Source organism: Bidens hawaiensis, unplaced genomic scaffold (genome assembly GCF_021521415.1).
Source record: "Bidens hawaiensis isolate Kalapana, Puna unplaced genomic scaffold, B.hawaiensis_p1.1 tig00029907_1, whole genome shotgun sequence".
Taxonomy (NCBI): Eukaryota; Viridiplantae; Streptophyta; class Magnoliopsida; order Asterales; family Asteraceae; genus Bidens; species Bidens hawaiensis.
Genome location: NW_027494970.1, coordinates 106,973 through 130,376, shown reverse-complemented (window position 1 = coordinate 130,376; position 23,404 = coordinate 106,973). Strand labels below are relative to the sequence as shown.

Here is a 23,404-nt window from a genome sequence, read left to right as displayed (position 1 = left end):
TATTCAAGTATCTGAAAAACGAATCACTTGATGATATCATCACACGATATTATCATTTGATGACCGAGCTAAATAACTACTCCATTGAATACAAGGAAGAAGAGATAGTGGAGAAACTTCTTGATGCTCTTCCACCAAAATGGGAGATGTACACTGTTCTGATGAGAGAAGATAAGGACTTCGACAAGATTGATTTGGAAACGGTGGTAAATAAGTTACGAAATTTTGAACTAAACATGGTTCGAAAGGAGACACCAACTGATCAGGTTCAGGATCCGAGAATGTATGGTGCGAAAGTCACTTCAAGCTCAAGTTCAAAATCAGAATCCACCGCCTACTATTCGAAGGGGGAATCAAACTCCACTCCAGATGGTCATGTGACTCTCAATATGGATGGTGATATATGTTTCGTAGCAGGAGGTAGTAATTCCTTAAAACCTCAAACTGCAACTGGTAGTTTCTCATCCAATGCTCCAAGCAATAATTACTCACAGATTCCCATGAGTGTAAAATCAGCTGAACAGCAGTTTGCTCTCTATGCAACCTTCATTGCATCTTATGAGAATTACATCAAAGGTAAAATAGTCGACCCTGCAACTTTGGATGAAGACTATGATCAGATCGATGCTGATGACTTAGAGGAGATGGATCTGCAATGGCAAATGGCTATGATAGTAAGAAGGGTAAAGAGATTCATGAATAAAACGGGTAGAAAGTTCGTTGGAGAAAGACCAAGGAATGATAAATCAAAGGTTAGATGTTATAACTGTCAACAACATGGTCACTTTGCTAAGGAGTGCACAAATGAGAGAGTCGAATGAAGTCAGAACAGAACTACACAACAGAATGGGGGTGGTAGTGAAAATAGAGCTATGGTATCTCAACAGAACGGTGGATACAACTGGAATATACAAGTTGAGGAGGTATTCGAACAGGCTAATTTGGTAAACATCAAAACTGGAGGAAGTGAAAGAGAGACGGGGGAAGATCAAGCATACATGGCATAAGTGAACGATGAGCTCTCTGAGGTAAGTTCTGAACCTCATTGTGAACAATGTGAAAACCTGTCTGAATAATTGAACACATTAACTGATCAGTTTGTTAGTTTGGATACTCAATTTAAAAATCTAAAAGAACATCACTATTCTAAAACTAAAAAAAACAGTTACTCGGTAAAAATAAAAGCTAGTGAAAAGGATATCAGAAGTCTTAAAGCAACTCTTGCTGAAAAAATCCAAGTGATTGATCTTAGTTATGAAGTGTTAGAAGAAAAGACCAAACTAATAGCCAAAAAGGATAAACAGATAGCTGATTACCAGGTAAAAGTGGTGGAACTAAACAGAAAAATTGAACAATTCAGAAACTCATCTGCAATGTTAGATCACATCATAAGTGTTCAACGTTCCCCGGTTAACAAAGGGGGAATTGGATTTTCTGAAGTTCCACCACCATACAACAATAACTATACGTATGATCCTAGTAATCAGCAATCTACGAATGTTGAGATTAGTCAGACAGTTCCTATAAAAATTTCTGCTAAAGAAAATGAAGTTATTAAGAGTGAAACGAGTAAGCCAAGTTCTAATGTCACAAGTTCTGTCCCTAGCTCAATCTCGTCAAATTCGGACAAGTCGTCCGAATTGGGTGAGATAAAAGAAGAGATTGTGTTACTAAAACGAGGGGAGGACTATAAGTTTGATGAAAAGAAATCTTCTCTAAATCCGTTCGTCCCACCATATGTGAGACAAACGGATAGTAACGCTACCTCGACATCTGCAACACCTTTTGAGATGAAAGTTCGAAACAACCAAAATAATTCGAACATAAGTTGTCTTAGATGCAACAGATTAGGACATCTTGTCGCTGATTGTCCTCTAAAACAAAGAAAATCTAGAAATATGAGGCCTACTAAAACTGAGTATAAAACGAGTACTAACTATAATGCTGGTAAGAACATTAACACACCAAATTTCAATCGTTGGTCTACTCCAAGATTTCAAAGAAATCAGTCTCGTTTTTTCCCGGTAAATTACCAAATCAATAATTATAATTCTATGACCTCACGAAGGTTTGGATGGCCTCATAGCCAATCTTCTAGAAGTTTTCCTTACAGAAATTATAGAAACTCTCCTCAAACCAACTTTGGGTGTTAGTGCACGGTTTTGCATCTTGAGTTATTTAACGTTAATGTTTTATTTAATAATTAATGTAATAATTAATTTATTTAATAGCTAGTTCGTTAAGTTATAGTCTAGTTCGTTAGGGGATTTCAGCGAACTAGACATTAAATGTATTCCCTCCTGATTCGTTAGGGGATGTTAACGAATCAGGGGGTGTTTCGCTATGTTAGTGTATGTAACGAAGGAGAGGCTGGTTCGCAAGGGGATGTAAGCGAACCAGATCACCTTCTATATATAGTGAACTCCTGTTCACGTTTTAAAAGAGTTTTGGTGAGTTAATTAACGAATTGTTGTCCAAACTCTCTCTCAAGCTTCACCTAATATTATATACAGATAATATATTGATAATAGATACACATATATAACACTGAATCAATGTTAATTATGAGCTAGATCTTTAATCGTATTAATAGTATAAACACAGATCTGAGATCTGTTAGTGGTTATTGTTATTGATACGAATCATATGGGTTCCAACAAGTGGTATCAGAGCTGTTGGTGCTCATACACTTGATTTCATGTTGATTTTGTTATCATTTTTATTAAATTTTCTGTTTAAGAGATTTTGAATCAATTTGTGTTTGAATTGGTTGAATTATGGACGGATTCGATTGAGTTTGTGTTGGTTAAGGTATTGGAGAGGATTTGTGAGGTGGAATTGAGGTTTGAATTGGATCTGTGTGGATTGGTTTTGGATTCGGTTTAAGTCCGAAACAGGGGATAGTTTTTGGTGTAATTGAATTGGTTTAGAGTGTTAATCGGTTACGAGGTTTAGTGTACTGGATTCGGAATTGGTTTACGAGGATATTGGTAGGTCGATTGTTCGATTTGGTTGAATAACGAAGTCGTATTACGGATTTAACAATTCTGGGATTCTGGGTTGATGTTCATAATTTTCTGGAAATTCACTTTGAATGTTTGAAGATTTGAAGATTCAAAGATGAATCTGATTAGTTATCATCAACCTGGTGATTCGCTATATGTTTTGTCGTGATTCGTTATCAAATTTGTTACTTTGTTACCTTGTTCGTTAGCCAGTTCGTGTGAGTTATTGGTTCATGTTATCTAGTTCGCTATCTAGATTAAACGATTCGTGTGACACGTGTTCTTCTTGGAATTTGTGTCCTAACAACCTTTGCCACGTGGCATAAGGTGTCAGAGTTTGTTACAAACGGTTGTAACAACCTGATTCGCTATAGTGTGATTCGCTAATCCACTGTAGCTGATTCGCTAAGCAATCCTTAGTGATTCACTAAGTTTATTTTGGCGATTCGTTACTGATTATCATCTGATTCGCTAAACTAATCCTTTGTGATTCGCTAAACTAATCCTTTGTGATTCGTTTGGTCAATTCGTTAAGTTGACTTGTGATTCGCTAAACTAATCCTTTGTGATTCGTTAAACTAATCCTTTGTGATTCGTTTGGTCAATTCGTTAAGTTGACTTGTGATTCGCTAAACCTTCATCTCATTCGTTATCTGTTTCGCCATTTGGTCAATCTTAACCTTGTTAAGAGTTGATTCGTTAAACACTGTTCATAGTTCGCTATAATTGTTCACAGTTCGCTATAACTGTTCACAGATTGTTAAATTTTATTTGTTACACCCTTTAAATTTTTGAAACTTTTCAAAGATGGCCGGTATGTATGCATTAGCGTCTCAAAACATGTTAATGCAACAGATGTTGCAACTTGATACTGAGATTGGTTCCCATTCTAATTGTCCAAGATTGATGAAGTTCAGTGACTTTGCCAAGTGGGAGCCTCGGTTTCGTGCACATTTGGGATTTGTTCATCCTGATTGCTCTTACTGTCTTGATGAAGTTTATGTGGCACCAATGATTGGTGATGATACTATTGGGTATACTCCTAAAGCTGTTTCTCAATACTCACAAGAAGAGAAGAAAGCTTTAGAAATCGAGATAAAAGCCTATTCTACTCTGACTATGGCATTACCAGAAAATATCTTTCATCAAGTTGGTAGTATCAAGAGATGTGCGTCTTTATTTCAACATCTGCGTATGAGAAGCATGGGAAACACAGCTGAGAGTAAGAAAGTGATGCTCAAGTTTCAGTTTCGAAACTTTAATCTATTGAAGGGAGAAACAGTTGAAGAGATGAATACAAGATTTAGTCATTTAATTGCTGAAATGGACAAGATGAAAATGGAAATTTCTGAAAGGGATAAAATTGACACTATTAAAAGTGTGCTTCCAAGTTCTTACTCAACATTTCTAATGGTTTTGAAAGAGAATGACTATTTTGTGAATGAAGACTTGACGGCACTTGAATTTCTACAAAAGATCGAAGCTAGAGAATACGATCTTAAGTGTCAAAAAATCCTCCAAAGAAAATCAAGATCCAGCTTTCTATTGTGGAAGTATGCCTCTTAGTTCAACGATCTCTCCAATCACTGCTTTTCTTACTCATGCTGCAAGTGAACAAGAATCAACTATGTTGAATGATTCAAAAGTTTGTTTCTACTCTGCTGGTAATTCGGGTGGTTCTGGAAGTTCAACTAATACAAATCCATTTGCTACACCACCTAGTGTTAATATGAAGGAAGCTGAGCAAAACTTTGCTTTTCTGACAGCTTTTATGTCTTCATATGAAAACTTAGTGAGTAGTAAGATTGCCACAAGTGATTTAACAGATGAGGACAATGATCAGATAGATCGAGTTGATCTAGAAATCATGGATTTAAAATGGAACATGGCTATGATCGTCCATAAAGTTAAAAGATTCATGCAGAGAACTGGAAAAGATCTTCCAGCTTTAAACAAGAAGTTGGGTTTTGACAAATTAAAAGTAAAGTGTTATAATTGTCAAGAATTTGGGCATTTCGCGAAGGAATGTGACAAACCAAGGAAAGAATACATTGGTCCTCGTGGTCAAAGTCAAAATGCTTCTACACCACGAGGAAGTGATGCTGAAAAGAAACCATCTTCTTCTACAACACAAGAAATGTTAGCAGATGGAACCGACTGGTCACAACGGTTACTATGCAATGACGTTCAAGCAAATTTGGCTATGTTTGGATTACACAATGATTTTCAAGATGCAACTGCTAGTGAGATGTCTTCCGATAATGGTTCTGGATCTGATTCTGACGACTCTTGCGACAAGCCTTCCGAATCAATGTTTGCTTGCATGGCCAAGATTAACGAGGTTAGTAATTCTATTTCTGCTACTTCATCTGTTAAAGCATCATGTGTTGACTGTGAATCTAACAAATCTAAGTTAGAAGCATTGAAAAATCAAAATGATAGTATAATAAGAGAAATTGCTTCTCTTAAGGATACTTATCGACAATCTCTTGAGTCTCAAATGAGATCTCGAGAAAAGATTGATGCATTGTCGACAAGTAACCACGATCTCAAGGCTGAGTTATCTGTGAAGATGACAATTAATGAACAAAAATTTCAAGAGATTTTGAATCATCGTTCAAAGATAACTGAGCTTGAGAATGAGGTTCTTGAGTTGAAGAACAAATTGGGGAAATTTAGAAATTCATCTTTTCTGTTGAATGAAATCATTGAGGTATCTGGAAAACAAAAGGATTCCAAGAAAGGTATTGGTTTTGTTGAAATTCCACCACCTTTCCATAATGATTATAAAATTAATCCTTTTGCAAAAAAAGAAGAGGATTTGATTCAAAAAGAATCTGTGATTTCTGAAAAACCTAAATTGGTTAAAACTGAAATTGTCAAACCCCAAGTTGCTCCTCAAAAACCTCATGTGGAAAGTAAAAAGGTCTTTGTTGAAAATGTTGACAAAGTGATTATTGAAGATGTGTTTGAACCTGAGATTATACACAAGAATAAGAACATTCCTAGTTCTAATCATATTCTTTGCGAACCTCAAGAGTTTGAGGAAGCTGTGTATGGTTCATTCAAATCTCAAGTGAACAAGGAAGAAACTGTAAAAACCAAACCAGTGAGGGCAAAGAAGTCAGTTAAACCAAAGATTTCTGACGAGGACTTAATGCGTTTCATTAATCCTCCGAGTTCTAAGTCTACATCGGCTAGAGTTTTTAAGTTAAAAGGAATAGACACGATGTTCACAGAAAAAGAAATTCCAATAAGTATCATCAAACCTGAACTTATTGAAAGTGTCTTTATCAATGAAACTTCAAAAATTCAAGAACTTGAACGTGTGTATGCTCAAACAAAAACATCAGTTCAATCTGATCCATTGACTAAGGCAAAACAACTTTTAAAACAAGCTAAGAAAATTAACTTTGTGAAGTCAAATGGGACAGATACACTAAAAAGTTTTTCGAACTGTTCTAATTTAGATTTTTACCTAAAGAAGAAGTCTGAATTATCTGATGAGTTTGCAAAAAGTATGACCAAAAATGTGAGTCATCATCAACCGTCTGCATCATTCATTCCAAATACCTCGCAACAACATCGTGTAGACATGTGAAGTTGTTTCTTGTGCGGTCAACAGGGTCATGTTGTGAGGAATTGTAGTCAGCAGAACTATAAGAATCTTCATCCTTTTATCAAGGACAAATCAAAGCCAATTCCATTGGTCAAGGAGATCCTGAAACGACATGTGTCGTATGCTGATGATACTCATATTTTGTTCTCTAATGTGAATCCTCGGAAGGTTCTTCATGTCAATGAGACACATAGTTAAGTGAAACCAAAATTCGTTCCAACTGAACCCATATGTAAGAACAAGAATTCAAACATTGTTCAGGTAGCTTATTTAAGACGAAAGTCTAGGAAGCCGGTAACTTATTCACAAGTGGTTGAACAACAGTTGAAATCTGTTCAAATTAATGATCAAAGAGAAAACCAAAAGGTGCCCAAGACCGAGGCCTGGACTGCCTTTTTGAACTAATCACTTTTGTTTGTGTGTAGGGTTCATCCAAGACCATCTCTGGTGAAAACTGGATTATGGATAGCGGATTTTCTCGTCATATCACTGGGAATCTCGACCTATTAACCAACGTAAGAAATATTGAAGGGGGTTATGCAGCGTTTGCTAGAAATTCTGGGGGCATGATCACACAAGAGGGTGAAGTTTCAAATGGTCACATTACGTTTGAGAAAGTGAATTATTGCGGCAGAGTTGATCATAACTTATTGAGTGCATCGCAAATTTGTGATAAAAAGTACACTACGATATTTACTGACAAAGAATGTCTTATCTTGAAACCGGGTTATGTTATTCCCGAGGACATGGTTATCATGTGTTCACCACGATCAAATGATATTTATGTCTTAAATATGAGTTCTAAGGTATCCACATCGATCGAAACATGTTTTGTCTCAAAAGCAACCGAGAAAGACTCGATTCTATGGCATCGTAGAATGGGTCACATACATGTCAGAAAGATGAATTATTTAATGGCAAATGACTTAGTTGAGGGTGTCTCGTTAAAGAATTTAAGTTATCAGATCATTGTGTTGCTTATAAGAAGGGAAAACAAAAGAAGAAATCACACCCATCTAAGGTATTCATTCCATTGATACTCCGCTAGAACGACTTCATATGGATTTGTTTGGTCCAGTGAATCGTGCGAGTATTTCTGGAGACTGGTATTGTCTTGTCGTGACTGATAATTATTCAAGATATTTGTGGGTGTTATTTATGAGTTCGAAGGATCAAACACCGGTTTTGGTACAAAACCTTATTACTAAGATCGAATCATTGTATAAACAAAAGGTGAGGAGAATCCGAAGTGATAATGGTACTGAATTCAAGAACACTATGTTGGATTTCTTCTGTATCCAAAAGGGAATTCACCGAGAATATAGTGCACCCTATGTACCTAAACAAAATGGCGTTGCTAAAAGAAAGAACAGAACCTTGATTGAAGCTGCAAGAACAATACTTGCTGATTCTAAGATTCCTGTCCAATTCTGGAATGAGGCAGTGAATACAGCTTGTTATATGCTTAATCGAGTTCTAACTGTGAAACGACTCAAGAAGACAAGCTACGAGCTCTTAAATAATAGAAAACCTAATTTAAAGTACCTGGAACCTTTTGGGTGTCCGTGTACAATGTTGAAGAAGGATTCCGGTAAATTTGAAGAAAAAGCTATCGAAGGGTATTTCTTGGGATATGCATCTCCAAAGAAAAGGGTTTTTAATTTCACATCTGGTTGTGTTGAAGAATGGTACCATGTGGACTATCAAAAGTACACAACTCCTCCTCAAGGGAAAGGTCCAGACTGGATGTTTGACTACGATAGTTTATTTAATTCATTTACTCCTTCGACTGAACACATCGACGAAGATCTGGTTCTAGCATACTTTGAAGATCATTTGACCATTCCAAGATTTTCAAGTTCTAATGATGTTGAAGCTCAACCAGATGCTCCAACTGAAGAACCTCAAGTTGTTTCTCCAGTTGCTAGTGATAATGTTTCATCTCCCGAGTTAGGTGAACATTACACTTAACTTATTTGACAATGTTGTTGTTCCTGAGAATCCCACTCTTCGGATTCATGGATATCATCCACAGGAAAACATCATTGGAGAACTTGATGTGCGCATTCGTACACGTCATCAAGTTGCTTCGTCAAGTGATAATACATATTGTGTGCTTACACTAACTTACATTCTTCGGGAATTGTAAATCTTGCTAAATTCTCTTGTTTTCTATCTCAAGTTGAGAGAACGACAGCTCGTAAGGCACTTGAAGATCCTTCTTGGGTAGAAGCTATGAAAGAAGAATTACAGCAATTTGCACGTTTGGGTGTTTGGGACTTAATAGACAAACCTGCTAGAGTCAAGAAAGCCATTCCGACTAAGTGGGTATTTAAGTGCAAGAAGGACGATCGAGGGGTGATTGTCAGAAACAAAGCACGTCTAGTGGTGCAAGGTTTTCATCAGCAAGAGGGTATTGATTACACAGAGGTATATGCTCCAGTTGCAAGATTATAGTCGATTCGAATCTTCCTGGCATATGCAGCTTATAAGAATATCAAGGTCTATCAAATGGATGTTAAAAGTGCTTTTCTCAACGGTGAATTACACGAAGAAGTGTTTGTCCTACAACCTCCAGGTTTTGAGGATCCTGATTATCCTGACCGTGTTTACCGTTTAAACAATGCATTATATGGTCTTCATCAAGCCCCGAGAGCTTGGTATGGCACGCTCTCCGACCATTTGACGGATAACGGCTTCAAACGTGGAACGGTTGACTGCACTTTATTTTACAAGAATATTGGTGATGATCTTCTGCTTGTTCAGATTTATGTTGATGACATAATCTTTGGGTCTACGAACGACAAATTATGTAAGGAGTTCGAGAAGTCTACGCAGACCAAGTTCTAGATGAGCTCGATGGGAGAGATGAATTTCTTTTTTGGGCTGCAGGTTCACCAGTCTGATAAGGGAATCTTCATTCATCAGACAAAATATGTAAACGATGTCTTGGAACGGTTCAAGATTACTGCCGGAAAAATCCCTTCTACTCCTCTTCCAGTGGGTCACAATTTATCACCGGATGAATTGGAGGATACCGTTGATCCGACCCTTTATCATGCTATGATTGGTTCTCTAATGTATTTAACTGCTTCTCGACCCGACATAATGTTTGCTGTTTGTTTGTGTGCTAGGTACCAAGCTTGTCCCCGAGTGACTCACCTGGCAGCGGTCAAGCGTATTTTGCAATATCTACGGGGAAATCCTGACATCGGGTTATGGTACCCCAAAGATAATACTTTCGATCTTACCCGCCTACTCAGACTCAGATTATGGAGGATGCAAGATCAATTTCAAGTCTACTACTGCAGGATGTCAATTTTTAGGAAACCGGCTTATTTCCTGGCAGTGTAAGAAGCAAACAACGGTCTCCACTTCAACTGCCGAAGCTGAATATGTTGCATCCTCGAGTTGCTGTTCCCAGGTATTGTGGATACAACAACATCTTCGCGACTACGGTTTGAAGTTTCTTACTATTCCCATTTTAATTTATAATTCTGCTGCTATTAGTATCACCAAGAATCCCGTACAACATTCTAAAACGAAACATATCGAAATTCGATATCATTTTATACGGGATTGCTATGAAAAGAAACTAATTGATCTTGAGAAAGTGCACACATATTTTCAAAAAGCCGATCTATTTACCAAAGCGTTTGATAAAACACGTTTTAACTTTTTGCTTGGTTTAAATGGATTGAAGACCCTTGCTGAGATCCTAAAATTAGGATAATTATCTTTAAATTGCTTTATTGTTTTAGCTTAACTTCTTTATGTTTTTAGGTTTTAGGGGGAGAATTTTAGAAAATTCAAAAAGATTGTGCTTTGAGTTTGTATAGATAAAATCCAAAAACATTAAAAAATTTCAAAATTCAAAAATATTGTGATTTCTGTTCTTTAATGTTTTTCTTTTAAATATTTAGAAAAACCAAAAACATTTTAAAATTTTGAAAAACCAAAAAGAATGTGATTTATGTTTGTACAGAAAAATCCGAAAATCCAAAAAGATTGTGAAGGTTATTTTGTTTATAAGAAAATTGAAAAAGACAAAAATATTGTGTTTTTAAAGTTTGTATAGAGAAAAACGAAAAAGATTTTTGCAGACGTTTTTAAATTATTTTCTCGCTGAAAATTATGTCGGTTATTTAAGTTTGTGAAGCATGCTTGCATGTCTTGGTCCTATTATTCACTTGTGAATTGATGGTTAACCATTTATTTATAAACTTAAGTTAACTGGGGCGATTAAATTTATCTTTTCTTTATTTTATGCTCCTCAAAATTTTGAGTTTTTGAAGCACAAAGAGAACATGATAGTACATTGATTATCTTGACCCCAAATCCAGCAAAAAGTAAGCTTAAAAGACTGTGTGCTTAATTGCATTGGTGCATTGGTAGGTCTTAAAACAACCCAGTAGAGTAAAGTACGTGATATAAACATAAAGAAACGCCAAATTGAAAGAGGTGTTAGTCTCTAGCAAAAGTCTTGGTGAGGATGGCAGAAATGTAATAACCAGTCATACTCAAGCCTTATATTTGTTTATCACCAAAAAATAAAATAAAGCAAATAACAAGCGTTAGGATTCTGGACACTGTGAGTCTTTATGCGGCTTAATCATCTGGGTATTCATAAGCATGAATATTTCACTCGCTTTCAAGAAGCAAACCCAAAGTCATTAAACTTGATCACCGTTGTACTTCGTACAATTTAAATTACTGACTTGATCAAAATCCGCTGTTAGTCATACATTTGTTCCTCCCTTGCGCGCGTCTTAATACCATTAAGAAACGGACCCCAGGGGATACAATGTATGTAAGCCGACAGATGGACTCGTGCATACTCACTCACAGTAAAGGAAACTTGATGCATTGCTCAAAATTTCAAAATTGGTATCAAAAATTTTGATCAACAATATAATGGTTTAAGTCAATTTGGGGTGATTTGGCAAAAATCAAATTAAGCTTGAACCGAGATTAGAGGCTGATAGTTTCTGATATTCTGTGCTTTAATTGAACAAATTAATCATATCACAAAAATACTTGAATGTGTGTTATTAGATTTATGTGGATAACAATACCAATGACCGACTTATCGCCAGTCATAATATCGCTGAAATAAAACTGTGATGGAAGGGCAATTTGGTCGATATGATTCTCTGCTCAAACTCGACAAAAATACAAAAATATGTACTGCTTTTGAAAAAGATTTTAGTTTCGGATATTTTTTCTTGTATATACATTCTTTTATTTTTTTTAAAAAATACCAAAAATATTTTATCTTGTTTTCTTTACATATTATTCAAAATATTTTAAGTTATGTTTCGTAAAAGTGAAAGGTTTTTTTTAAAGTATTTAATTATCGGGATAAAAGTTTCTCGGTAATTTGTTTTAAGTTAACTCTATTTATTATTTAATTAATTTTTAATTATTTAAATTTAAAATTAAATAAAGATTTTAATTTGTTAAATGCTAATTCGTTATTTATGGATAACGAACTAGGTGATTCTTTAGCGAACTAGCTTCTGGTTCGCTAACCTAATTCGCTTCCGCACTCTGTAACGAATCATCCCTTCGTTATGCATATTTAACGAATCACGCCACAAATCATATCTTGATTCGCTAATTTAATGTAACGAATCAGGAAGTGATTCGTTAACCTAAGTTAACGAATTAATTAACGAATGGGCTAATTCGCTAACGTTAATTCAAACGAAGTGCCTACTTCGTGCCAGCTGTACCTCGGGTTGTGTGCAAGGTTTTAAAAGACAAGAAAACGAATAGTTCTCCACTGTTCGCCTTCTTCCTTCACCTTAAAGTAACCTTATTCAAAATTTTCTCTGAAATCTCGACCTTCTTGTTTTGACATTTCAAGGATAGATTTGAATTTCTAAGGTTTGATAGTTAAATTATGAACTTTTAGTGTTTTAAGGGTTTCCGAGTTTATAAACCCTATTTATTTATGATTTGTGTTGATAAACTTGATGAATTAGATGTCATTGTGATCGAAATGTCATTCTGATACCCTTGGTGGACTTTAATCATCATTTGATTATTGATTGCTGGGTTAATTGATGATTCATGTTCTCCGTGTTTATAGTTTGTTCGTTTAACCCTCAGTACATCTAGGTGTTGAGTCTCAATCTCATCCACCTAAGCTTACTAGTGTGATTCCGAGCTCAACGAGCTGATTATCTTGATGCTTCGATGATGGTTATGGCCTAATTGTATCTGGGTTTATAATGTTGACTATTGTTGTTCATTTTGATTTTGACTTTGACCAAGCTGGTCAAAGAACAAGTCTGAATTATTGGACCATTCGTTAGTCTGAGCGAATTGGGACTGTTTCGTGTCCAATTCGTTAAGATTCTACACGAACTAGCTGTGCGAATAAGGCATTACACGAATCAGTTGTGGATTCGTCTAAAATATAACGAATTAGATCTTAGTTCGTCATAATTAAATAGTAGTTCGCTATGCTCAGTTCGTTAGTTAATTTACTTGATAGCGAATCACATGATTCGTTACAGTATTGTAACGAATCAGTGAGAAGTTAACGAATGACATTTCATTTTTTTTATTTAATTATATTAACTATATGTTCAATTAATTTAATTAAAGAATTTAAAACATCTAATACGCGTAAATATATTAATTATACATATCCTTTGATTACGTATATACACCATCTATAGATATGTTGATATATTTTGATATCTCTTCTCATATTTGATTTTATTTATACAGTAAAACATGGCTGATCAAGAACAACAAAATCAACCACCACTAGAACAACCTCCACAGGATCAACAAGATCAACAAGCTGAAGTGATCTTATTGCCGTTTGATAAAAAGCACAACATTTGTGCTTATGTTGATCAAGATGTACCTGATTTGAAAACATTTGGAGATTTGTTGACTTTCTTACGACGATCAAAGATACACTATGCTATCACTGCTAGACCAAAGGTGTATCTAAGTATTATCAGACAATTTTGGAACACGGCTGCATATGTTGAAGAAAATCAGATCATCAGGGCTACAATCAATCAAACTCCAATTACAATTGATGTTGTAGTGATTCGCCGAGTACGTCAATTCGATGATAATGATGATTACCCGAGTGAATTTGACAGGTCATTAATTAGAGGACTATTCACCCGTTTGCACTATAATGGAAATATTCTTAAGTCCATGTTGAATAAGAATGGGGTGTGTGCACCATACAAGTATCTGCTACACGTTTTACTTCATTTTGATGAGTGTAGACTGAGTTTGCAGTCGGCCTTTGTTGCCTTGATTCTGAACAAGACGTATAATTATTCAGAGTCAGTATTTGATCATTTGAAGGAACAGGTTCAGCAAACTCTTCAATAAAAGAAATTCTTGATGTATCCTCGCTTTTTACAGCTAATTATTCAAGATTAGATTCCGAATTTGGTGATTGATCAGACGTTGGTGAATGATGTACTTCATCAGGAACATATGACAGCAGATACCGTTCATCGTATGTTAACTTATAGAAAGGAGAAACCACAGAATAAACGGAAAATTGGTCATATAATCAATCCGGATTATGTATGTCCTCCTAATGAGCACTGGATCCACGATGATTCGGATTCCGAGAGTGAAGGGGGAGAGGGTGGGAACGGTGATGGTGGAGATGATGATTGTGATAGTGATGGGAATGATGGTGATGATGGAGCTGGTGAACGAGCTCTTAAAGAACAACAAGATGCAGTCGATGTTGCTCTAGCTGCCACCATGAAAGCTCAGCTGGAAAGAAAAAGAAAGGGTAAAGCTGTAGCTACTGGTGAACCATCAAATAAGCCCCGTGTGTCTGCTGGGGCTGGGGTAATCATTGGAACCCCACCACCACGTCATACAACGCCTTAAAGCTCGGCGGTGCCGCTAACTACTAGCACTCCGATGCTTACTTTGACGACGACGTTGGTGTCACACGAGAGGCTCGGTCTTATTCCTCAAATGGCGTTAACCGAGATACCGAGACCTCCTGCTGCATTGTCTACAGTATCTCTTACTACATCAATGAGACCTCCTCCTCCGCCAACAACTACTTCTCCTCCTCCTCCACCTCCGCCTAGTGATGTCTCATTCATGAGAATCACTCAGCCTCAAGGACCTGTTCAACCGGTACACCCATCCTTATACAACTTGCCACCTGGTCGTCAGACTGAGATGCTGTTAAATCTGCTGCATCTTTATGAAAATCAAATGGCAGCAGATCGACAGAACCAAGAACGACTCATGAAACATCAGAAGCAATTGATGAGTTACGTTTCATTTTGTCAGAAGGAGACGAAATCGTTGCGTGCGATTGTTGAGTCTCAGGGGGTGAAGTTAAAAGAACAAGAAGAGTTAATTTTACAATTAACTTGTAAAGAAGATGCCCTAAAGAAACTCAAGAACGACGATAAAGATCCTGATGAATTCGGTGCAGGAGGTGAGCCTAAACAATCGCATGGTTCATCCTCTGGTGCTGGTGTTAGTGGCGGTGATGATTCGAGCAAACAAATTATTATTTATCAAGATCCAACAGCTGCCAAGCCAATTGAAATGATTGTAGCTAACAAAGTGATATTTGTTGATGGATCAGGGGTGGTTAAGAGTGTGGTGAATAGAGATGAGTTAGAGTTTGGGGAGTTTGTAGAAAGATCGTTGACACGGACGCAGATTTCTATACTACTTGGGCTGAATGATGATCAGATAAATGCTTTAGAAGCTGAGCCCGATGTTGAGGTAGAGAATGAGGAAGGTTTGGAAGTTGATCCGTCACTTCAGATGAATACGGACTTTATTTATGAGAATGAGGATGTAGAAATGGAGGATGTGACCGCTGATGAGTACCCGGACTTGTATCAACACACGAACGTTGATCAAGGTGCTCCGGTATTTCAAGAAGAGGTGTTTAAAGAGACTGATAATGAATTGGAAAAGGTTGTGCAGCGAACAGTACCCTCACTCAAAGAAGTGACTGATGAGGACGTAGAAAGATGGTTCAAACGTTATAAAGTGGGTAAAATTATCAGTGCTTATCGTTATGTAGATCAAGAAAGAAAAGATACTGCTGCTGCTTGGGTTAAGGCTAATCAGGTGACTACCTTCAAGATCGTTTCAAAGGTACACGGTGACATTGTTTCATGGGCTTATGATTCGGACCTTAAGGTATGTATAATCAAATGGGAGAAGGGTGTCCAGTATTATTAGTTTATAAGAGACGTTTTAACTCTACCGCGTTGGGATGTACGAACCCTCGCGAGACGTCCGTTTATAAATCGTGGGGGTCACCAGCATGCTGATATGTTTCATCGGCATCTTCTCTTTGAGGTCAATCACGGCTTCAAGTTCTTTAAGCCTCAAGTCCCTAGACAAAAGCGTATCGACGAGAGTGATCCAAGGACTTGCTGAAGGAAACTTGTTTTGAAAGTGAAGCCGCCCAAGACTATGAAGCAGGTTCCTGTGAAGACAATGCCACAAGATATTTATCTGTCTTTCAACCGCTGGTATTATGACAACCACACCAGCGAGGCCGTCATTGTTTTGGGAAGAGGTCTGAAGACTAAGTTTATCAAGATAATCGACCCGATGTGGTTGGTTAATTTATCAGAGACCGACAATGACGTGCTCTTCAGGAAGCAGATTTTGTTCGAGTGCTGTGAAGATTACGACCTGGCTATGCAATTCCAACGAGTTGTTCGTGTGTGTCATGAACATGGAATTCATAGTTGCAGAGACTGGCAGTCCAAGCGCTTCAAATAAGTTAAAGACAAAGAGCTCAAGACGAGGGGGTGTCTGTTAGTTCACGGTTGTGCGTCTAGAGTCTTTGTATTTAACGTTAATGTTTTATTTATTAATTAATGTAATAATTAATTTATTTAATAGCTAGTTCGTTAAGTTATAGTCTAGTTCTCTAGGGGATGTTAGTGAACTAGACATTAAATGTATTCCTTCCTGATTCGTTAGGGGATGTTAACGAATCAGGGGGTGTTTCGCTATGTTAATGTATGTAACGAAGGAGAGGCTGGTTCACTAGGGGATGTTAGCGAACCAGATCACCTTCTATATATAGTGAACTCCTGTTCACGTTTTAATAAAAAGTTTTGGTGAGTTAATTAACGAATTGTTGTCCAAACTCTGTCTCAAGCTTTACCTAATATTATACAAATAATATATTGATAATAGATATACATATATAACACTGAATCAATGTTAATTATGAGCTAGATCCTTAATCGTATTAATAGTATAAACACAGATCTGAGATCTGTTAGTGGTTATTGTTATTGATACGAATCATACGGGGTCCAACATTGGGCAACCAAGATACTGGATGCCGGAAAGCAGATTTAATCAACCCAAGACCAGAAGGTCTTGGGTCCCCAGATTTTAATCTATTTCTTTAATTGTGCAGGAACAGTCAAACAGGGAAACAATATGTGGGTTGTTGACAGTGGCTGTTCTCGGCACATGACTGGTAACAAGAAATTGTTACGTGACTGGAAATTTGTTCAAGGAGGAAGGGTTAGTTTTGCAGGGGAAAGTAGAGGAAGAATTAGTGGTATTGGGACTGTGACGAATGGGAGAATAAAGTTGGAAAAGGTGAATTTTGTAGAAGAATTGAAGCATAACCTATTGAGTGTTTCTCAGATTTGTGATAAAGAATACACTGTTCATTTTACTAAAGATGAGGCACTCGTACTTTATCCTAGTTTCAAGATACCAGAGACGTGGGTTGTAATGAGAGCTCCAAGAGAGAAGAACACGTATGTGATGGATATGAGATCAACCGAGATAACCACAGAAGAATCATGTCTCCTGTCAAAAGCAACAGAATCTGAGTCAGAACTGTGGCACCGAAGAATGGGTCATATACATCTTCGTAAGATGAACTACATTGTCAAGAACGGGCTGGTACTTGGGGTTCCGTTGAAGAACTTTAACCTTGAAGATCAATGCATGTCGTGCAAGAAAGGAAAGCAACACAAAAAGCCTCATCACTCAAAGAAGGTTAACTCTATTGTCAGCACCCTAGACCTACTTCACATGGATCTCTTTGGTCCTATGAATGTAAAGAGTCTAGGAGGAACCTCATATTGCTTGGTTGTGACCGATGACTACTCTCGATACTCCTGGGTTTATTTTTTGAAGGCAAAAGATGAGACAGTTCAGTTGGTAATTAACTTGATTACCAAGGTTGAAAATATTGTTGGGAGAAAGGTTAAGTACATCAGGAGTGATAATGGTACAGAGTTCAAGAACTACCAGATGGAGATGTTCTGCTTACAGAAAGGAATAGAGCATCAGTACAGCGCCACTTATACACCGCAACAAAATGGAGTAGTTGAGAGGAAGAATAGAACACTAATCGAAGGCACCAGGACCATGCTGGCAGATGCTAAACTTCTCGTGGTGTTCTGGGCTGAGGCTGTTGCTACAGCCTGTTATCCTTAATCGTGTTTTAACTGTTAAAAGATTAAATAAAACATGTTATGAACTTATGCATGGTAGAAAGCCAAACTTGAAGGGTCTCGAACATTTCGGGTCCCCATGTTCGATATTAAAGACTAACTCTAAATTTGGTGAGAAAGCCGACGAAGGTATCTTAGTTGGCTATGTTGTTGGGACACCCAACAGAAGAGTCTTTAATTTATCGAACAGCAAGGTTGAGGTGGTCTGTAACACTGACATTACCAGTTACAAATCACCAAGGCCTAGCATGGGACCGGCAGAGGCTTTCGACTATGATAAGCTTTTCAAATCTTTTAATATGCCCTATTTGGATTTTGCAGACATTGATGAGAAAATTGCTTCACAGATTCTGTATGACGACGAGGAGACCATTGTGCAACGTCCGCAATATGATGAAAATCAACCAACCTTGTCAAGTGCGGTTGACACTCCTGCTGTTTCGAATGAAGATGAATTCTACAATCCATTTCACACTCAACCTCAATCTCACACTGATGAACTCTCTTCAAATCTTGAGGATGATCTGGAAGTCGGTACGATTCAGACTACTAGCTAGAGAATGGGTTCGAGAGAGGAAAGATTGATAGTACGCTATTTTTCAAGAGAAAAGGGGGAGATTTTCTACTTGTTCAGGTTTATGTGGACAACATCATTTTTGCTGCCTCAAGAGTTACTATGTGTCAGGAATTTGAAGCGGTCATGAAGAAGAGATTTGAGATGAGCGCCATGGGTGAATTAACTTTCTTTTTGGGATTGCAGGTAGATCAAAAGAAAGATGGCATGTTTATTCATCAAATGAAATATGTCCATGATGTGCTCAAACGATTCAAGATGGATTATAGTACCCCATTTGACACTCCAATCTGCGTCAATCACAAACTGGGTGCTGATTCCGACAGTGATGAAGATGTGGATCCCACTCAATATCGGGCAATCATAGGTTCTTTAATGTATTTAACAGCATCTAGACCTGATATTATATTTGCAGTTTGTCTTTGTGCTCGTTTTCAGGCAAATCCGAAGGAATCTCACATGAAGGGAGTGAAGAGAATCTTATGGTATCTCAAAGGAAAACCCAAGTTGGGACCATGGTACACGAAAGGGGGAGAACTGGATTTGGTAGCTTACACAGATTCTGACTATAGAGGTTGCAATCAGAACAGGAAGTCTACAACCGGTGGATGTCAGTTTCTCGGAGGAAGATTGGTGTCGTGGCAGTGCAAGAAGCAGACCTCAGTAGCCATTTCTACCTGCGAAGTAGAGTACATGGCAACATCAAACTGCTGCTCCCATGTTTTATGGATACAACAGCAATTGCGCGATTATGGTCTGAATTTCACTCAAACTCCTATTTTCATTGATAACACTGCTGCAATCTCAGTAACTAACAATCCCGTTAAACACAGTAAAACTAAACATATTGACATTCGTCATCATTTTATACGGGATTGTGCTGAGAAGAAATTAATTGTGCTTGAAAAGGTTAATTCACTGGATAATTTTGCCGATCTTTTTACTAAAGCGTTTGACCGATCCCGTTTTCAAAAACTTGTTGAGCTTAATGGGATGATCAATCCCGAGTAACCTTGTTTTCAGTTTTATTCAAAAAAAAAACCATCACTGTCGCTTAAAATTATGTCGGTTACTTAAGTCTGAAGGACATATCCTTGGATATGTTTGGTCCTTACTTCTATGTGTGGATTATAAGGATAGCCATTAACCAGATGACTGAAAGTGACCGGGGCGGTTTATGATGGATTTTTATTCTTTCGCTGAAAAATAGTCGTTCATACTTAGTTAGAAGGACACATACTCGTATGTGGTCGGTCCAGCTGATCCATTGGATCTTCAGGATAGCCGTTTACCTGAAGACTTTGACTTGATCGAGGCGATAGAATTTAAAATTTTTTTTGGGGAGATGATATAATTTTTCAAGTCTATAACTTCGTAAGAAGTTTCAATACGATGTTTAAAAGAAAATTGATCCAACCTTGGAAAGTGATAGAAAAACTGATTTTGTGTGCTTAACTGGTGAAGTTATTAGGCCTAAAAGACTCTAGAGCAGTCATTGTATTTTATGGTAGCTTTCTATGGTGCGTAAAAGTAGAAGTGATACAAACTAAAACTTCTCGATTTAACGTGAAGAATCATTTTGAGTTGTGCATGTCTCCATATACATCTTTCCGAATGATAGGCAGAAAAGTGATTACCCAGTCATACACGAGCCCGTGAGTATTCTGATTCCCGCAAAAATAGTGTCAAGTACCTGCAGTGATCCAGATTCGGGACTTGCAGTTGTCCTCAATTTGAAGTTGTATTAATGTCTTTCTTTAAAAAAAATAATAAAATAAAAAAAATCAAAAATCAAGTTATTATTATTAAGCCTTCTGAAGCTTATGTTATTACAAATATCTAGAAAGAGGCTAGAAAGAATTTTTCAAGTATAAGAAAGAATGTGAAGAAGACTCAGAAAATAGACGCGTGCTCATTGCTTAATCAGACACTACGGGTCGAAGTCAACTCGGGGTGACTTGGGGAAAGACAAATACGCCTTGAGAATAGATAGGAGGCATCACAATATCTCATGTGATGTCCATCTAAATTTTGAGCTTAATTGAACCTAATCCGTATCACAGAAGCGATGAAAACCATACGAAGTTTTATACCTGCTTACAACCTGTTTCTTTATGTCATAATACCGCTGAACATGGATCTATGTGACAGCCAGTTAATTAGTATGATTCCTGTTCGGATGTTTTCTAAAACATGTAGGTTCTCATCACGACTGAAATTTGATCCCGTTTATTTTATTACTCAAATTTTCGTTATGCATTTCGTTTTATGGTTTAGTTTTATAAAACTTGGTTACTTGGTTCTTTGATCGTTAAGTTTAAATCTTTTTTGGAGAATTTTAAAAGCATGTTGCCCTTTGATCCACTTTATATGTTACTGTTTGTAAGTCTATTCGGGCGAAGTTAACTAAATGGCGAAGTTAATTGGTGACAAAATAAGCGAAGTTGACCAAGGGGTTGACCTAAGGCAAAGTTATAAACAGCAGGCCAAAGTTATCCTTAACTTCGCTGCTGGGTTTTTGTGGTATATAAGGGAAAACGGTGGTCAAATTGGGTCAAAACCTCTAAACTACACAAACCCTCGGCGAACTTATCCCCTGAATCAAAACTTATTAAAATCTTTTTCCGTTCGTGTGGTAAGGTTCGTCATGATTTTATGTTACATAATTCTTTTGTATCATTAAGTAATCTGATCCAAAATGACATGTTTTAGGTTCATTAATGAACCAAACCCTCGTTGCTCTTTGTCGGTCCGAGCTGAAGGATATTCGTGATTATTAGTGATTCATCTCTCTAATCGTATTCCACTGTTTGTATTGATATTCTTTGATCGGACATTAAAAACCTTACCTGGGTATTATTTGTGCACCGTTCATAGGGCAAAGTTAGGGTTTGAGTGAACTTGTCAATTTCGCCTGTCCCATAACTTCGCTGACATTCCAACTTCGCCTAAGTCATGTTGGGCGAATTTGTCAACTGTTGGTATTATGATCTGACTTGGCTCGTTTATTTTGCAGATATGGCTGCTGTGGCAGGTGCTGGTGGTGCTGGTGGTGATGAAGGTGGAGATAATAACCGACAGTTCTTTCCGGGTCACAACATGTATATCACTTTGGATCCGGATGCTCTTGGTATAGACGACTATCGTGAGATCATTTCATTTCTCGTTCGCTCACGTATTTTTCACACCATCACGACTACTCTTCCCATTTCACTACCAAATATTGAACACTTTTGGCGAACAGTTGAATATGACTGTAGGGTTGATCCTCCAGTTATGCGCGCTATAGTTAACAATCAAGTGGTACAGTTCTCGGCCGAACAGATAAGGGTAGCTTTACAGCTTGGGGTTGAAACTACTGATGATCCTACTGAATTTTCGGCCTCCTTCAGAGATGGTGTGTTTCTGCGTATGGGGTATTCGGGTCCGTTGGGAGACTCTCAGAGGAGGAAAGGATTTTTGTTAGATCAGTGGCGGTTTCTTATGCACATGATGATAGTGTGCATGTCTGGTTGGAAAGCTGGTACAGATGGTATGGGTGCAACAATGCAATCGGCAATGACTGCTCTGACCTACAACAAGCCTTACAGCTTTGGTCAGTTGATTTTTTATGAGATTGATCGTCAGAGGCGTGCGGTTGCTCGGGAAAGATTTTTAATGTATCCGAGATTTCTACATATGATTCTGAATCATGTAGCTCCTAATTTGCCACAACGACGTCCTATTTCGTTTGTGGAAAGTGTGTCTAAAAGAATCTTTGCGCAATGTAAGTCATCAAGTGCTCGTAGCAAGCCTGAACTTCGTCCACGGCACACTGTATTGTTTGGTTATTTGGTGAATCCTGCGTATGTTGCTCCTCAAGGTGATGAATTTCTTGATCCGGCACCGCAACAGGCCAATGTTCCTCAACCACCTCCTGTGGTTCAACCACCACCCGTGGTACAGCAAGCACAGCCTGCTGATCCTGTTGCCGCTCCGGAAAAACAGGTAGACCTTGAAGTTGCCTTTGGAGGGCAAGGTTTCTTTGACATGGAACAGATTCATCCAGCTGCTGAAGTTCAAGCCTCAGTAGCTGAGGCGTCAGGTGTAAATGTTTCCATGGTCACTGCATCTGTGGCGGATTCGGAAAGAACTAACTCTGACTCCTCTACTAATGATCTCGTTGAAGCCCAACAGATTCTTGCCAGACATGAAGAATGCATGGCAAGAGAATGAAAGATTCAGATGATAGCGAATCTGATTATGAGGAGGATTTATATTGGATGGTACGGAGATCAAAGAAGGCAAGGGCTGGTGAAAGCTCAAGAGTTGGTGAAAGCTCACGAGTGGTTCGGTTTTCTCCACCCTCTTTATCCGGTATGACTATGGTTCCTGCTTCTACAACTGTCATAGTGCTGATTACCACAACTGTTTCCTTGGTAACCACGTCGTCATCTTTTGGTACTCCTCCAACCACATTTCAGTTTACTGCTCCGGAGATAGTATCCTTGCCACTTGCTACTCTTACTCCATCGGAGGTTGTTGCGAGATTTGTTGACTCGAAGTTGGTTGCTACTGCGGAGTTGCCTGTTTCGATACCACCCGCGGTCACTATTCAGTCTACATCGGATATACTAGCTAGTTTGGGAATTCCTCCACCGTATGCTCAAGATATTTCTCACATGCATTTTGATTTTGATGCTACTTTGTCTGATTCTGAAAGGATAGCGGCTCTTGAACGGGT

The 23,404-nt window shown here is 37.8% G+C and overlaps 1 protein-coding gene across 1 annotated transcript; it reads left to right on the top strand.

Annotated features, from left to right (window-relative positions):
• Positions 1-18,654: 18,654 nt before the first annotated feature.
• On the top strand, positions 18,655-22,901 carry LOC143579675 (uncharacterized). The gene is made up of 2 exons (XM_077062914.1): positions 18,655-19,435; positions 21,698-22,901. The coding sequence occupies exons 1-2, from the start codon at positions 18,784-18,786 to the stop codon at positions 22,894-22,896; spliced, it is 1,851 nt and encodes a 616-aa protein (XP_076919029.1). The 5' UTR covers positions 18,655-18,783; the 3' UTR covers positions 22,897-22,901.
• The last annotated feature ends 503 nt before the right edge of the window (positions 22,902-23,404 follow it).

Bases quoted from the DNA above. Each gene is read 5' to 3' on its own strand.
- LOC143579675 (XM_077062914.1), top strand. From the start codon at position 18,784: ATGTGTCAGGAATTTGAAGCGGTCATGAAGAAGAGATTTGAGATGAGC. The intron at 19,436-21,697 runs GTCTGAATTTCA...TTTATTTTGCAG, and splicing joins ACAGCAATTGCGCGATTATG to ATATGGCTGCTGTGGCAGGT.